Source organism: Medicago sativa, chromosome 4 (genome assembly GCF_051527215.1).
Source record: "Medicago sativa cultivar Bolivia chromosome 4, Bolivia_mono, whole genome shotgun sequence".
NCBI classification, from domain to species: domain Eukaryota; kingdom Viridiplantae; phylum Streptophyta; class Magnoliopsida; order Fabales; family Fabaceae; genus Medicago; species Medicago sativa.
Genome location: NC_140752.1, coordinates 48,754,245 through 48,772,763, shown reverse-complemented (window position 1 = coordinate 48,772,763; position 18,519 = coordinate 48,754,245). Strand labels below are relative to the sequence as shown.

Here is an 18,519-nt window from a genome sequence, read left to right as displayed (position 1 = left end):
AGCAGTTCCTTAACTTTGTCTCTATTGGAGTAATCTTATGTGGCAATTTTAGTTCGATAAGTTTTTTTTAGTTATTTTCATAGATCAGGTCTGTTGTACACGAGCAAAATAAGTACGGTATCATGCACACAGTTGTTTTTGTCATTTGATCAAAACAATTCACTATTAAATTATCAAAACAATTCACTATTAAATTAAATATAAAATATGATGAAATTTATTGATCCAAAGATAGAAAATACATCTTTAAATGGAGGTGCAAAAGTAATTACTTGTGCATGTTAAACAAACCCTCTTACATAAGGTAACATTGCAAACATACAAAATCACTCATTCCTCTTGTCCCAAGTTATAAATTAGAGTGAAGACTCATTTTAACCCTTTGTAATTTTCTAGCGACCCAATTTAGTCTATGACAAAATATAATACAAATTAGTTCCTGGTTTTTTTTTTTTTTTATACATAAGATAAATTAGTCTCTGACTCGTTATATCAAAGGAACTAATTTGTCTCAAGTAGGGAGTAGTTTGAGTATTATTTTTGTCAATATTTAAAAACTAGTTCATATTTATTAAATGTCTCCAGCATAAAAATATCTTAAACTACACAATCCATAATTAAAAATAAAAATTGTTCGAAATCATATATATATATATATATATATGGGGTTTGCTAGGATACACCCACTAGTTTTTATTAAGATGTGTTTTAGCAAAGATATAACTAAAAAGTTGTTAAACACACCTTAAGGTGAATGTTGCTAAAACACACCTTCTAAAAAATAAGTGGGTGTATGTTAGCAACTCCTATAGGCATTTGCTAAGATACTTATATTTTAGAAGGTGTGTTTTAGCAAAGATATAACTAAAAAGTAGTTAAACACACCTTAAGGTGTAGCTTGCTAAAACATTCCCACATAAAAACTAGTGGGTGTGTTCTAGCAAATCCCTATATATATATATATATATATATATATATATATATATATATATATATATATATATATATATATATATATATATATATATATATATATATATATATATGGGGTTTGCTAGAACACACCCACTACTTTTTATGTGGGAGTGTTTTAGCAAAGCTACACCTTAGGGTGTAATTAACCACTTTTTAGTTATTTACTTGCTAAAACACTCCCACATAAAAACCAGTGGGTGTGTTCTAGCAAATGCTTATAGGATTTGCTAGAACACACCCACTTGTTATTGTTAGAAGGTGTGTTATAGCAACATACACCTTAGGGTGTATTTAACCACTTTTTAGTTATTTACTTGCTAAAACACTCCCACATAAAAACTAATGGGTGTATTCTAGCAAACCCCTATATATATATATATATATATATATATATATATATATATATATATATATAGGGGATGTATCAAATGAGAGGAGTAGTTAAAATGAGAGATGAGAGGAGTACATAATAGCCATTAGATTAAATTAATGGTTAGGATTAATTCAGTTGTAAAATGTGCTAACACCATCAAATCTCTCTCGCCATGTATCATTTTCATTTCTGCTTCCTCGTATTCTCTCTTCCTTTCAATATTTGTGAGAAGCATTGCAGATCCAACCCAACCCAGATCATATGAGTTTATTGCTATTTTTTCTAGATATTTATGAACGATATCAGCCATGTTTATTCATCCAAAGTTGTAACCTTTTCATTAGGGGCAATTGTTTTCATCAGGGAACCAGGGCCGAACCCTAGGGGGTGCAAGCAGCGCTATAGCACCGAGCCTCCCCTGGGTATGGGCCTCAAAAAAAAATTATAGCCCAGTACCCCCCACTAAAAAAAAATACTCTTTCTCTGATACATACCAACGAGCGTTCCATTCCTCTCACCATCAGTGTTTCGTTTTTCTTCTTCCTTCATGGTTCAAACGCGATTGTCGACTACTCAAACGTTTCCTCCGACTGCATCTCTCAACCAATTCGATTTCTGACCATACCATCATCATCATCGGCCATCCAATTGATGTTTTCCCCTTTCCAAAACAACACTGACACTGTTCTTTTAAAAAAAATACATCTTTATTTTATTATGGGCCTCATTTCAATTCCAGCACCGAGCCTCCATATTCGTAGAAACGGCCCTGCAGGGAACATTGCAAAAAGGGAATTCACAACAAATATTTGATTCAACGTGATCAAGCCACCACAATTGGGGTTGGATCGGTTAATAGACAGCAGAAAAAAAGGGACCATAAAGAACCCATTTTTTTTAACATAACATAATTTAGGAGAAGTTTCAGACTCATCTTTTTGAAATAATGATAATTCTTGGTCACAATCACAAACTCATAGTTCATTCAAATGGAGAAAGGATTAGGAGATAAAAAGAAATCTTAATGGGTTCCCAGGCTTGAGCGACCACCGATGGTGATGGTGAATTTTGGGTGTGATCTGCAGGAAGAGAAGAAGCAGAATCTGAAGAGGCTAGGCGCGTGGAGAGTTTAGTAGGGGCATCACATTTTACAAGTGAATTAATCCTAATCATTAATTTAATCTAATGGCTATTATGTACTCCTCTCATCTCTCATTTTAATTACTCCTCTCATTTGATAATTTAATCTAATGGCTATTATGAATGATACTCCCTCCGTTTCAAAATGAGTGTCGCTTTAGCCAAAAAAATTTGTTTCAAAATGAATGTCACTTTCGATTTCCAATGCAATAATAACTTTTTCTTTTCAATTGTACCCTCCAATTAATACTCTGCACACTACTTCCAAAGTATTACTTTTAAAACTAACCAATAGTTAATAAGGATAATTTGGTAAAATAATCATTCTCTTTCTTTTAATCATTGCATTTCTTAATATGTGTGTAAACACCTAAAACGACACTCATTTTGAAACGGAGGGAGTAATTTTATTCATAACACATTATTTTTCGATACAAAATTAAATGTACTTCTTAATTTATGTAAAACTGTTAAAGTGATTTATAATTTAGAGTGAAGGGAGTATTGGTATAGTGTGAACTAATTGGTAGCAACAAGATTTCATGCTTGAGTTGGAGGGCCCTCCATCCATCCATGGAGTCAAGTAATTCGCTATCGGAAATTTAGGTTTGCAGTGGCTATACAATTCAAAATTAATTTCTAGGAGAGTTGGGTTTTACAGGATTTTGGAGGACTAAATATATATTTGATATTTTTTAATTATAAACATGACATTATAGGTACATGTATAATATTTCAAAAAAAAAAAAAAAAGTTCATGAATGTTTTGACGTGGATATAATAATCACAAAAATTTGGGTTTAAATTGTGATCCTTTTTAAATTTAATCCTACACTTTAAAAATAATTCCCAAGTTGAAACTTGAAAGAACAATGTTATAACATACTTCAGAATGTTCTGAAGTGTTAGTATAAAACAGAATATGAAAGTTAAATAATTTTGTGTGTGAAGTGAATATTGTAAGTAAAGAGTATAGGGATAGAAGAATCGACCACATATAAATTATACCGGTTCACCAAATGTAGGCTACTCCAGTCCCCACCTTAGGTGAGATTTTTCAATATGATGCTTGAGACAACCTTCTCAACTCCTACACCTTACAGTTTTGTTCCCTTGAAACGATTACAACCTGTATTCTCTAAGCCTCAATAGGCTTACAACTTTTCTGTCTAAGTCACGTAGGACTTTATACTTTTCTTTCACTCAACTAACACTTAACAAACTGAAATTTAGCTGAAAAATCTTATACAATGATTTTTGAAATTTATAAGAATGAGGACAAAAAAATTATCTTTGAGAAAATAAGAGAGAACTGTTACACACTCTAAGATTTTATGAATCTTAAGAGTTGATTTGTGTAACCAGGGGCTTGAAGAGCTTTAAACACTTTTAATTAGCTGTTTAAGTATGCTTGGTAGTTGTGTGTCTTCAAGGTGAGTGTTATGCTCTTTTTATAGAGTTTCTTGAGCTCATGTAGTTAGTAGGACCTGTCCAATAGCCTTTTGCCATGTTGTCCTCGTGCTTAGCAACTTTTTCATAATGTTCTTGGGTTATTTGGTATGAACTTCAGAATGTTCCTGGGTTCTTTGTATGAACTTCAAAATATTTATGGATTCTTCAGAATGTTTTTTTTCGAGTTTTTCATATGAACTTCAAAGAGTTCCTGGGTCCAACATGCCTTGCTAACTTGTATTTAAACTTGTGCATGAGAGAGGAAAGTGGAGCTGTCACTTCATGTCCATGCTTTAGGGGACATTGCTGGTACTGCACAATACTTATCCCCTTATGCGTCGAGTCCTTATTGAATATGATTGATATTCGCTTTTGCATTTTGCTTTTGTAATTCGTTGTACTTTTGTCACAGAAAGCATGTGGTTGAATGAACCTTGTGATGTTCATCAGAATATTCCTTTGTTCCACTAAAGATGTTTTGTAAGACATCTAGAATGAAGTGCAACATGTATAACATCTAGAATGAAATTCTTTGACGAATATTCCTAATGTTTGTACTTCATTTGTTCATAAGTCTTTAATGAACAATGAATAAGTTTTTGACCTTTATTGCTTGTTTGATCCAAGGTTATAGTCCTTTTTTGTACTTTTTGTTTATATCACATGTGCTTTGAATGTCCACGGTATGATCATTAATTTCTGGACTTGTTTTTGATAAATCATATAAACAACCTTCTGAACTATCTTCCAACCTTCTAATCTCTGACCAACCTTCTAAACTCTGACTGGGTTCATAAACTTTAATATTCTTTGATCACTTGATTCTTGATTTGATTTATACTTTGTTTCTGTCTTAGTTAATCACTCAAGAATACATTTAAATACCAAAAAACTATCTAAGTTCATTAATCCTTTAATCACCAAGATTTGTTTATCTTTAAAATATTTTAGGGATTTTGCATCAACACGTTTCTCTTTCAATTTTTTAAAATATTAATATATATTAAAATATAGATTTAGTCCTTTAAAAATCACCGTCCAAACACACCTTAAAATATCACTATCAACAATGCTCTAACTTTGTGTCTTTTAACAATATTTTTGACCCGGGTCTTTTAAAAATTATAGATCGTCTACTGGAATTCTTTTAAAAAAAAAATAGAGATATAATATTTTAAAGGGTTAAATATGTTTTAAGTCCCTATAAAATCGCGACCTTCTAAGTTTAGTCCTTACTTAATTTTAATAGTTTTTTTAATCCCTACAAAAAAAATTTACTTATAATTTTAGCCCCTGCTAAAATAAATTTTGTTTAATTATCCTTAAACTCTTAAATTTTTTAACGATTCTTTTTATACAAGTTTAGAACACTATGAAAGGTTCATTTACTAAAATCTATAATTTTTTAACATGAAATAAATTAAATATGAATTTTTTAAAACGACAAAAGTTTAAGATATAAGTAACAAAAATATGGACGTAGAAATCAAATTTTTGCGATATTTTTTTCGGATGACCTTTTAATAACGTTCTTAACACGCCTGTAAAAAATTGTTGAAAAACTTAAGAGTTTAAGCATAAATTAAACAAATTTGGATTGAGTAAGGACTAATATTGAGTTCAGAAATTTTTTGTAGGGATTAAAAATGCTATTAAAATTAAGTAAGGACTAAACTTACAAGGTCGCAATTTTGTTGGGACCTAAAACATAATTAACCCTATTTTAAACATAAGAACTGCAGTTTTATTTGGACTGAAAATTAGTTGTCTTTAATTGACATACAAAATTACTCCGGGGGCTTATCTTTGATAAGGGAAATTCATACAAAGATCAGACATAATTGACAAGGGAAATTTAGGCTAAATTAAAGGTCCTTTAAGTTTGAGGTTGTAATAAATAAGTACTTTTATTTTGGTCGTATAAGTTATTTTAGTTTGTAAACGTTTTCAATTTATTCATTCTGTTAACCAAACATTTATAAAACAATAATGTGGCAGTTAAGTGTATGATTATTAAAAGCGTGTCGAGAACTTAAATTAAGTTATTACTTCCCCGTCTCATTTTAATAGTCATTTTAAAGTTGTATACGATTTTTAAAGAAATGATTAGTTGAGTTGGTTTTAATGATAAAATTATTATTAAAACACCCTTGTTAGTTAGTGGAATAATATAAATAGGCATAATTAAGTGTAGTTGTAGTTAGTGGAGTATTATTTTTCTGCATAACCGTTGTGTTGACTTGAAATTTTAGAGTGCTTTAAAGATTCATATTTTTAATGCCAATGTAGATGTTTTTCTCAAAAAATAAAAAAAAAATTCTACAAAGACAATTATCTCTTCATTCCAGTCAGCTTCTATTATTTTCTTTGGAGAGGCTTCGACACCTCAAAATTTTAGTATTCCTATTCACTTTGCTGAAACTTGAGCTGTTTGAGAGCAATTTTAACTTGACAAGATCAAATCTGCAGTGTTTAAATTAATTATAAGAAATGAGTAAAATTGATTCCAAACGCAAAATTTTCAAATTATTTTTCTGAAAAACATACTTTGTATTCACACTTAGACCATGATTCTACTTTACTATTCACATAAAATCAGTACATTAAAAACTTCATTCCAAAACACAAACTAAATTGCCAAAATTCATTCAAAATCAATTAAACCAAAATCTTAAACATAGCCTCTACCAAAAAAAAAAAAAAAAACTAAAACATAGCATTTGTGGTTTCTGATACATGCTTATCAACTTAATTATGACCTAACATTTAATTTCACAATCATCGACTATAATCCAACACTTACTCTACAAAGTATAGCAATCACTTCAAAAGAGTTAAAATAAAAATGGGATCCCTGCATTAAGATTACAGAAGAGAAGTGTGTATCCCATATGGATTACAAAAGAAAAAGTACAGATGATTTGATGAGATGGCATATACCACATATAACACATGTAACTAATAAATCAGGAACTCGACTCGTCCCTTTTAAGAACCCATTAAGTCCTTTCATAGTTCAAGAAGCTGCAGGAAAATGTGCAAGTACAGTCCCTACAGAATGGCCCAACTTGATCAATCATTTCAATGTCACCTTGAAGGTTGCCACCCTCTCCTTCCGGCCCCACGAAATGATGGTCTCCCTCGACTACCTGATGAACCAGGATGAAATTGAGAGGGGTTGCCAGAAATAGGACTAGGACGCAAGTTAAGGTTTCTTTCTGGCTGCTGCAAATCAGTGGGTGGAAAACCCTGTTGCTGCGTTTGAAAGATAGGTGGTTGCTGAATCTGTTGGAAGGATTGTTGTGGCATTTGGTTTTGACCCACAAACCCCGGTGCATACATGGGTTGTTGTGAAAATATATTGGGCTGTACCCCAGGCATCATAGTTGGGAAATGAGTTCCGTGACTGGGATTCATTTGCTGTTGAAATGGAATTCCTGGAACAGGAAACTGATGAGAAAATTGTGTGTTTTGTGGATAATATGACATGGCATTTGAAGGAAATGCATTTGGAGGCAGCTGTGGAAATGTTGTTTGATTTGTCCACATTGAATTTGCAGCAAAGTTAGGACCTGCATTTAAAGGTTGAAATGGTGAAACTGTGGCAGTTCCACCTTGTCCAATGCCTGAAAAAGGTGAGTAGTTTCCTTTATTAACGAATGGTGCTGCTGCAGGTGCGTTAGGAACGGTAGGAAACACATGCTGTGATGCTACAGGTGCATTAGGAGGTAACACATGCTCTTTCGGTGAAAATTTCTTTTTATTGTTTTTTTTCTTGCCCGGATTTTGATCATTTACCCCTCTTTTTGTCATTTTTTGCATTTTCCTGTATTCAGCTTCTTTCTCATCATCTGAAAACTCTACTTCATCAGACAACTCTTCATCATACGCACCAGATGCATCATAGCCTTTCCTGTAAAGATCCTTATTATTGAGCACATGTTCAGCAAATTCTGGAACACATGAGACCAAAGTTGTGCCCCCTTGGATCCCCGCAGGGACATCATTTTCAGAATTGTATCTCACAACATAATACGGGTTTTTGACTGGTCCAAAGATTTCATCAACTAAACCTAGTGGTTTGCGGCTTTCAGTCAGCCACAGAACAGAACCCTCATTAAGAGGTTCATGCTTCTCCACTCCTTCCACAATGACTTGAGCTCCGAGAGTCTGTCAAAGAAGAAAGTTGGTTGATTCTAAGAATAATTGGTGCCTTTTCTGATATATTTCATGTATTTATTATTAAGTGTAATTGCAGACACTTGATTTAAAAAGATAGGGTGTTCCCAATCAACTGGAGAAAGAAAAACAAAAACAATCTCCAAAAGACATTGTAGAGCACTGGTGGGAACCAATTCCACAAGACATTGCAGCGAATGAACCCAAAGGTAAGGTTCGTGTGGGTTAGATTGTGAGATGTGGGATTGCAGACACAATTTGTGACGTAATAGTTACATGAAATACAAATAATTGTTACTTAATAAACCTTTTTAATAGACCATTGTGAGATGTAGCATATTACCGATCTTGCGCACAAAAAGAATGTGTTACAAAGCATATGAAACTGGATATATGAATGAGAAAGTTTGGTTGTGAGGATGTAGGTAAGGATTTGGCCCCCTCTTCGACTGGTAGTTGAATGTCACAACCAACTACTATTCTTAGGGATTTGCATCTAAATCTTCAAGATTGGGACATCCACAAAAAACTTGAACATAAGGGTGCAATTTCTAAAGACAAGGTTCAATCAAATAAAAGCAATTCAAAATAACAGTGTACAACTTGAGGGTGACAAGAGTTCTGCAACTGTAAAAGCAATTAGGCAATAGGGTTGAAGTGATCACGCGGAGGTTGAATACTTGAATTCCATTTAGGGAAACTGCAAACGGAAATAGCTTGAGATATAATATTTTTTAAAATTTCAAAATACATAGCTTGAACTATTTCTTTATGCAGCATCGCTAGCAGGAATTCCTCCGCAGGTCACTTCAACCTAATTGCTTCTACAGTTGTAGACCTCTTGTCACCCTCAAGTTGCACCTTTGGAAGTTGCGTGAATGTTCAAGGTTTTTTGCGGATGTCCTAACCTAGAAAATTAAGTTGCAAGATCCAGAAGAACAGTTGGTTGTGACATTCAACCACCGGTGGAAGAGGGGCCCGCTAAACCCATACCCAAATTGATCACAACAAAAAAAATTCATTCCTATATTTCGTCCATATGCATAGTAACACACTTTTTGTGCGCACTAATGATAATATGATGTTTGGTTTTTCACGTAACTGATACTTCATAAACCGTGTCTACAAACCCATGTTTCACAATCTAACCCACATGAGCCTTACCTTTGAGTTCATTTGCTGCAATGTCTTGTGGAATTCAATCACACCAGTGCTCAACAATTCTCCCAAGTTTCAAAATATTGCAAATGACAATGATTTCCTTTTGTTCATCTTCTACTCTACTCATCTAATAACAGATGGGATTTATGTGAGCTTACCGACATAACAACTCCCACAGGTAGCATTTTATGGTGTGGTGCTAAACACACATCCACTGGAGGAACTGGAGGCAAATTCTGCAAAATCAACACCATTCAAGAGATTTTCAAAGTTAGTCAAATTATTTCACCTTATTCAATAAAAAAACTCTTCACTCTGAGATTGAGCATCGCATTAAGCATCAACATTATCAAAGTTTCTCTCATATTCTAACTTCAATTCTAAATGCCAACCAAAGCTACCTTCAAAGCAACGTGTCAAATAGGACAATTCCTAGATCTTCAAAATTGGCTCAAAACTGTCCCTCAAGAACAGACCAAGCTGCAGTTAAGGGATACAAATCCAATCCACCATTTACATGTTTGTAACCATGTTGTCAAGTATATAAATGTTTCTGGATAACATGTATATAATCTTTGGATTTTCTTCACAACATGTTTCTGGTGATAAAACCCATCTTTAATTATCAATAAAACCAGCACTACACAATTAATTAATTTTTTCCTTCTAAATAAAACCAGATAATTGTCAATGAAGCATTGCACAATCATTTATTTTAATCATTCATCTCTCTATCAATTAAATACACTAAAGTCACCAAAACTCAAAACTCAAAGTCACAGCATTTTTCTACGCAATCAAATTAAAAAGATACCTACTTTATGAATGAAAATAAAAAAGAAAAAGAAAATACCTGAATCTCATTCTTTGACTTAATTGGTCCTACTACAACATCTTCATCATCATCAAGATCACCATCAGCCGCACTCCAACTAACCATCTTCTCATCATCACTTATCTCCCCTTCTTCTTCTTCTTCAGCATCATCGTCGTCGTCGTCTTCATCATTGTCAGAACCAGACGTCGACGATGATGATGATGAAGAAGTAGAACTCTCAGATTCAGACTCTGAACTTTCACTTTCACTTTCACCTTTACTTCCATCATTTTTATCCTCATTCCCATTCACCTCAACTGAAGGAGGGTCACCCGTTAACGTGATCCTTTCCACGGATTTCTCAATAGGAATTTCATCACCCGAAGCACCAAGCTTTTCGGCCACCGGTGTCTCCGCCGAAAAAGGGTTCGGGTCAAGTTCTGACCCGTTGTTGTTGCTAAGCTTTTCAGGCTGTGGCTTAGGTGTCTCTGCCGCAACAGGGTTGTCGTTAACGAGATTTTGAGGTATTAGTTCCGGTGTCTCCGCCGTAACAAGGTTCGGGTCAGGTTCCGACCCGTTGTTGTTTTGGGTTTCCATTGTTAAGATGAAATTTGTCGGAATTGAAACACGAATTGGGGCTACAAAGCGAGGATAGGAGCTGTTGTTTTGCTTTCGCTGCTTAAACCCTAACCTATAACTAGGCGCAAGGGGTTTTGACTTAAATAAAAACGTTCTATAGCTTTTATACAAGCCTTTTGATCTATATCGCAAGGATATTTTTGTCTTTTTAAGATGTGAAATCAATGTTTATCTCACCATAAAGTCGATATTGTCAAACTGCATATTTGAATCCACTAAAGTACATAATATAAACCCAGAGTTTCGCCCACAACCACATGGCCACATGGTACAAAGGTGTAAACTCATAGTTTTAGCTAATACAAAATCAAATGCATCATCACAAAGACAAATACAAACACATGTACGGTTTCTCTGAGACAAAATGGAGGCATCGACGTTACAATTTAACCGACCTTGTTGAGGCCTCTGCCAATGAACAGTTTTAGCTATGTAGTTGGTAAAGCCTACACATTGGACAATATCGTTGTACTAACTGTGTTGCGAACTTTATTATGTTGCTGACGAACGAAATTATTAGGTGATTTCGCTTCCTAAAAATCTTCCAACATATGTCGTGCTCAGTCAACCAGATGAGCACATAATTCATTCTCGTTTTGCAAAAGTTTCAGATTGCGATGTTTCCACAAACTCCACATACCAACATCCATTGTGTGAGAATGTTCAGGCTGCAAGTATTGTAATAAGGAAAATATGGCATTCACCACGGAGCCATGATTGCGAGTGGAGTGATCGACTTCATCCTAAATACCAACAATACACCGCACTTAAATAGAAAAAGGACATTCGAGGAAAATATGAACAAGATCTTCCAAGTCATTGTTGCAACTTATGCAATTCATCGGGCACTGAACCCATTTGTTTAGAAGTCGTATTCTAGCAGGCAAACAACCAGGACACATCCTCCATACGAGGTTCTTAACTTTTGGCGGCACTTTGAGACCGTTATGCAATGGTTAATGGTTTTAAATGCTTATCCCCCTAATTTGTAATTAATGTGTGTTATTTCAATCAAGTACCGAATATCAAAGGTTTACACACTCACTCACTCACTACTCTTACACACTTACACTATATTCCAACACTTTACAATTTTCTAACCTCCTCTGAGAAAACCCATTTTTTGAAAAATTTCCTTAGAACCTTGAACTCCAGAAATGACTTCATCATCTTCTCAACCTACAATTAATTCAATCATTGTTGATATTCATAAAACTTTGAAGATTAAACCTAAAACTATGAGATTAAGAGAATCAAACTTTACAATTTTGTCAGAATTGATAGTTGACTTCGAATCAATGAAAGCAAATGGATTTGATCTCAAGGAAGCATTTGAATATCAAGGGAGGCTTAGTTACTTTGAAATACTGAATTGTCCTACTTACACAAACCTAGTGAAGGATAATTGGGTAACGACTGAAGTGTTTGATTTGGAAGATGCTGATAAGGAATTGACCCAGTAGCAAGCTAAGTATGAAGACATTAAAGGGAAAACTGCTGGGTCTCAAAGTCATCACTGAGATAGAAATTGGATTTTATGTTCAAGGAATTGATGTGAAGATCAATCAATCTGATATTGCAAAACTCATCATATGCAAGAACAGAGAGATAACTGAAATATGGAACCACTGAGAAGAGTGGTTATGCTCAGCAGATCAAGGAGAAATTATTTGCTAGGATTGATAATTTAGGAAAGTCTGGAAATTAGCATCCAATATTTAAATTGTTCTTCAAGATTTTTTTGGGATGCTTACAACCAAGAAGCTCAATAACTGATTAGATCAGTTGGGATCACAAGGATCTAATCCCGTTTCTTGCTTTTAAGATGAAGACCAACCTGCCTCATCTGATTTTTTAGCACCTGATGGAAAACATCAAGGAATACAAGAAAGGAAAGAGGAAGACAATTCCATATGACTATTAAGCATCATTTGAACTGGACATAGAGTGTGGAAATGTGATTTAGTCATTAACTCTTGTCAACATGGTGTTTCTGGATAAGGAAGAAGATAAAAAATCTTAAGTTCCCTTTTGTGTTAGAACAAGGAATCTAAACTTTATGCATGATTATCCTATCATCTCACTGGCTGACAACAAGGTGGCCATTCAAAGCTTCATAGAACTCTATACCCAATAAGGAATTACAATCAAGATGGAAGATATCCCTCAAGGGGAGAGGAAATCTGATTTTGAGGTTCAGAAGGAGCCTAAGAAAAAGGTGCCTCTGAAGGCTTCTAGGACCAGAAATGGAGCTTCTTAAGCTTCTCCCACTTTTTTTTTTTTGACAAAAGTAAACGATATCCATTCATTCAAATTGATAGAGTACATCGATACAATACAAATCCAAATTCGCTAAAAACAAAAGGAATGAATCTGTGAACAAAGTCACATCATCCATGTTAATAGCATAAAACGGTAAAGTATCTATGCCTACAAATATGACTAATATGACTATATTCAAGTCTCCGGAATACTCATGTCTCTGGATCTGCAACGTTGACGACGCCAAAGTCATTGTCATTGATCAGATCTGCACTTGCTCAAAGCTAATCTTTCAACCTGAATCAAATAAAGACCGCACTAAGACGGGAAATCAAAAACTCACCGCACAAAGACGGGAAATCAAAACAAACAGAGTCGTTCAGAGACGACGAAATCACAAAAACAAACAAAAAAAAACAGAAAATATGTGAAATCACTTATTCAATTAGGATAGAAGGAAAAACAACTCGGAGGGGTGATTTTTGGGTCAAAATTGACCCTAAATCACCCCTCTGACAAGAAGAAGAAGAAGAAGAAAGGGGTGGCGGCTAGGGTTTGAGAAGGAGAGAAGAGAGAGAGAGAGAGAGAGAGAGAGAGAGAGAGAGAGAGAGAGAGAGAGAGAGAGAGAGAGAGAGAGAGAGAGAGAGAGAGAGAGAGAGAGAGAGAGAGAGGGGAGTATTCCTTAATATCTATATGGAGATTTTTTTTTCCGCTTCTAAAGCTAAAGTTGTAATACTTTTAAATATTTTTAAATATGCCTGTATTTTTTTGGCGCAATGATGACAAATACGTGTCCCATATTTTTTTTATGTTTATTAGTGATAAATATATGTCCCATGTTTTTATTCATAATGAAAAATATATTTATGGGTTTCAGATCGTCGTCGGTGAAACGCCGCTACGACTGTCCTCTCACAATCTTAGTATGATTTGATTATGTTGTGGTCACTGGTTTCATTCAACGTCGTCGTTGTCTTGTACTGATTTGATGTCGACGCGGTTATGAGTAAGTTTTTTGTGGTGGATTATGTCACGCCGTGGGTTTCTCGATCTGGTTTTTGCTATGTTTTTTATTCTTTTCCGTTTTTGTGTATTGCCGTTTGTTTTCATTTTGTTCCGTGGTGATGAGGATGGGTTGTGGCTTTGTTCCGACTATGTGATTTGGTCTGAAAATCATGGTTTTATTGATTGAAGATATGAGTTCTTTAGTGCTAGTGTTGTTTCGTTGAATGTATATATCTCGATTCAACTTGACTGGTTTTATCTTGAAGGGCTAGGTGCGTAGATGCTCAGTGTTGACGGTAGTAGTCGTTCATCATACCTAAAGAATTTTATTTGTTGTGGTTGCTTCTTGCGTCGTTGGTAGGCTGTGATAGATTTTTGTCGTTTGTTCATCCGTTGATCTGGACTGCGACTGAAGTTTCAAGACCATTGCGACTCAGTTGATTCGACTCTGTAGATAATTTTTCACTTGAGTCAAATAAATTGCTATAAATAAAAGATATTTTGTTATTTAGTAGTAAAGACAATTGACTTCAATTTTTTATTTTTTTGAAAACCTGATTTAGGATGTGAATTAAATTTTAATTTGTAGTTTAAGTCTTGTCATTAAAAATGGTTTTAACGACTTGTTTGTATGTTTTTTTTAAGGAAAAATTGTTTGTATGTTATTTTTCTTGATTGGTTGGTTCTCAAGTGTGTGTGTGTGTGTATGAGAATGAGAATATGTGATAGATATGAGATTAGGTGATGTTTGGACATCTTACTTAAGTACAGGTGCTATAGGATCAAAACAACCCACAAATTACAACTTCAAAAAAACATGATAGATGCATTAGTAATGGTTTACAAACAAAATAGATACTTTACCGTATACATTAGATGCATTAGTAATGGTTTACAAACAAAATAGATACTTTAACCTTATGAAGTTAAAAACTACTCTAATCTAGCATTAGTATTTGTAAAAATGAGATGCATATCTTATTGGCTATGTGCGTCTACGTATACATGTGTGGGTGAAAATTCATGTTACGCAACCAAATTTTTTTTTTCTTTCAAAGATCTCATCCATCAATTGCTTGCTTGATGGTACTTATTTTGACATAGATAAACAACCATAAAAAATTCTTTTAAACGTTGGTTTGATTAAAAACAAAAAAAAAAAAAAAACTTTTTTGGCTTGATAATCTATTGCTTACCAAAGAAGAGTGAAAGAAAGAGAATGGAATGACACACACATGTAGCGAGTGAGAGAAGAAACATGAAACAATACCGCAAATGATGAGAATTAAATGAACATAAATCTTTGTTTTTTCTTCAATCATTGAAAGGTAAACAAAATAAAATGTAAAACCAATTTAAGAATAAGTCAAACCAAATACAAGTTTAATGTCATTAAAATTGTTTAATGTCATTAAAGAAAATAATTCATTTGTATGGTTTGTACAACATAAGGACATGTGTCATTGTTTTAAGTAGAAGAAATGAGAATGTCATGAGGATTGTTTATTTGAACTATGCTCAAATGTATGCATAGATATTGATTACATAAAGAAAACAACCCCTTTAAGCTCTTTTGGGTTGACTTTTTCTCTTTCCAAAAATGCCCTCAATTTTCAATACAAATAGCACATGTAACAAATAGATAAGAATAAATTCAAGAGCTTTGCTGTATAAAGCGAAGAAAAAATCCCGAGGACATTGCGAATAGTAAACAAACCAATGAATATCAAAGGTGAGCGGAATTCATGGGAAGTTAGTTTACAAAATGACATTCAATAAATGCTGCCTTTGATGGAAAACACGTCGTGAAAAAATCGTGGGATTGTAATTCGCGTTATTTAGCTTTTTCCTAAATTTAAATATAAAAAAATGTAACATAATATGAATATATATATATATATATATATATATATATATATATATATATATATATATATATATATATATGTCTGAACTTTTTTTCTTTATCATTTAAAAAGTGTAACAAATTGATGAGTATATTTATACTTACTTTTTCATTATTCAAATTATACCATTAAACAATTTTTTATAAAATAAAGATTGTTGTTGGTATCATTAAAAAAGAATTTATATTATATTTTTTGTTATATTGTTGGTGTCATTGAAATAGATAATCATGGTTAGTTTGATTTGTTATAACTTGAAAGCAACAAACATTTATATTTTTAGTTTTAATAAAAATCAAAATTTCATAAAAAAATACCGCTCATAATTTTCAAACGTTAGAGCAATAAAAAGAGCGGAAAGACACCCACTCAAATGCTCGTCTTTTCACTAGTAAAGACTGAAAAATGATTTACCTATTACACTTGACAAAAGACAACAACTTACTCCTGTTAATGTTATCTGCGCTCAACGAATATGAACCATAAGGCTCTGTTTGGATTGATGGAACTGAACGGAGCGGAGTGGAACAGAACGGAATGGAACGGGACAAAATGGAATGACTACTCCATTTCATTGTTTGGTTATTTTATGACGGAACATGGTCAATTTTCCATACCATTGTTTGGAAAGTGAACGGAATGGAACAATTATAATTTTTTTATTCCATTTATACCCTTATTTTAAACCATACTATTATGTAAAAACAAAATTATATAATTTTTTTAGGAATAAACTCTCTTTCCTATTTTCACTAATGCGTTATACATACCTCCAGAGGAAACTATCATAATAATGATAAAAAAAATTTCTCACATAATGTCCTTGAAGCAAGAAACCACGAATACCAAAGGAACTGCAACAAGAACCAGCATTCCAACACCACTAAAATTAACCTTTGATAACAAACTTGATATATTTCACCTAAAAACGAGCAAAAACAAGAAAAGACAAAAAAACTCCAAACTGAAATGTTATGATAAAATTGAGTACTTTGCTTGTGCCTGTTCGTGAAGAAGAAACATGCACAGAGGCAGACATCACCGAAGAAGAATGTGAAAATGGGTTGTTAGTGAAGAGGAACATGTAGGAATAAGAATTGGATGAGTAAAGGAAATGACAATTAAAATAAGGGTAAAATGGTAATATTGTAAGACTTACATTCCATTCCATTGCATACACCCCAAATTGGGGGGAATGACAAATTGAAGGATTGAGTGGTATAGAATGGAATTGGTTCCATTGTGTTCCATTCCATTCCATTCATTTTTTATAAATCCAAACAATGGAATTTAATTATATACCATTCCATTCCACTCCATTCCACCACATCCCATCAATCCAAACAAACCCTAAAAAAAAAGAACAAATTTGTTGCTCTAAGGTCAAAAGCAAAGAAGCTTTGGAATCAAAAGCTCTCCAAGCTGAAGAACAATTAGATGAACATGTTTTTTTTTTTTTTTTTTTGACAAAATTAGATGAACATGTTGTGATACCTTTTATCTGGAAGGAAAAAAAAAATTAAAATTGTTTAAATAAAAAACTTAGTGAGGAAAGCCTTGTACCGAGTACCTTGAGGTTTAATTAAAAGACACTCACACCCCATTAATTTTAAACATAACACTAACGGTTTTACATGTAGACATAACATAAGAGAATTGTGTTCAATAACGTGTAGGTGCTGGAATTTATTTCGAATCATGCTATCAATTTGGGGTTTTGAGTTTTTAATAGTCTATAACGTGTAGGTACTGGTGGTCTATTATGAGAACAATATAATCGATGACAAGAACCAAAGTTTGACAGCATATAAATTGTTTCTCGAGGAAAATTACAAGCTGTTAGCTAAATTAACTAGCCTAGCTAAATAAAATTTATTAAGATGGAATAACAAATGCTATAATGAAAGAAAGACTCATTAAGATGGATATGGTATAACAAGGTTACTATCCACAACTGAAACTAGTGACACATTGAATCAACAAACCAGTGCACGCAAGATACAAAGTATGCAAAACAAAACAGCTTCACAAAGATAGCAACTCTGCACAAATTCAGCGGAAAAAAATTCCGAAAGGAAATCAATGAAATCTGACTCAAAACTCTAAAAAAAGTCTGAAACTAGTGAACCGATACTCGCTTAAGCTATGGCCGTGCATTCCAAACTCCAACCGGTTTGAAGCATGGAAGTAGCCTCGACTATGTCCAAAACAAACCTACCACCACTATAAAAACAACTAGAACCGCAAAGCTGCACGGAGAGAATGTACCAAAAGGTCAGCAACATTTATATATTAATGTACCGGAGCTAACTTGTTTACTACAAAGTTTGACTTCGTAGCAACATTTATCGAAGAAAAATATCTCTTTGCATGACGCGAACGCTTAATCTTCACTACATAATTTGCATTTAAGACCCTCATGCCTATGAGCCTTTTGGCGTCCTCCTAACGCTTGCGGAGAATGAAACTGTCTTAGTATATTTGCATGAGTAAGTTATCGAATTCGAAGAAACATTTATCTCTACTTGACGCTCATGTGTATGAGCCTTTTGGTGTCCACCTAAAGATTTGCGGAGAACGAAACTGATTCTCACATTATTTGCATCGGT

At 33.6% G+C, this 18,519-nt stretch overlaps 1 protein-coding gene across 1 annotated transcript; it reads right to left on the bottom strand.

Moving 5' to 3' along the window:
- Positions 1–6,574: 6,574 nt before the first annotated feature.
- On the bottom strand, positions 6,575–10,817 carry NAF1 (nuclear assembly factor 1). The gene is made up of 3 exons (XM_085701393.1): positions 10,134–10,817; positions 9,439–9,516; positions 6,575–8,110 (listed from the first exon to the last, which is right to left on the bottom strand). The coding sequence occupies exons 1-3, from the start codon at positions 10,692–10,694 to the stop codon at positions 7,028–7,030; spliced, it is 1,722 nt and encodes a 573-aa protein (XP_085557519.1). The 5' UTR covers positions 10,695–10,817; the 3' UTR covers positions 6,575–7,027.
- Between the last annotated feature and the right edge of the window lie 7,702 nt (positions 10,818–18,519).

Excerpts from the sequence above, each read along its gene's own strand:
- NAF1 (XM_085701393.1), bottom strand. The coding sequence starts at position 10,694 with ATGGAAACCCAAAACAACAACGGGTCGGAACCTGACCCGAACCTTGTT. Across the intron at positions 9,517-10,133 it reads AGTCAAAGAATGAGATTCAG|AATTTGCCTCCAGTTCCTCC; the intron begins GTATTTTCTTTT and ends TTGATTTTGCAG. Across the intron at positions 8,111-9,438 it reads CTGTGGGAGTTGTTATGTCG|ACTCTCGGAGCTCAAGTCAT; the intron begins GTAAGCTCACAT and ends CTTCTTTGACAG.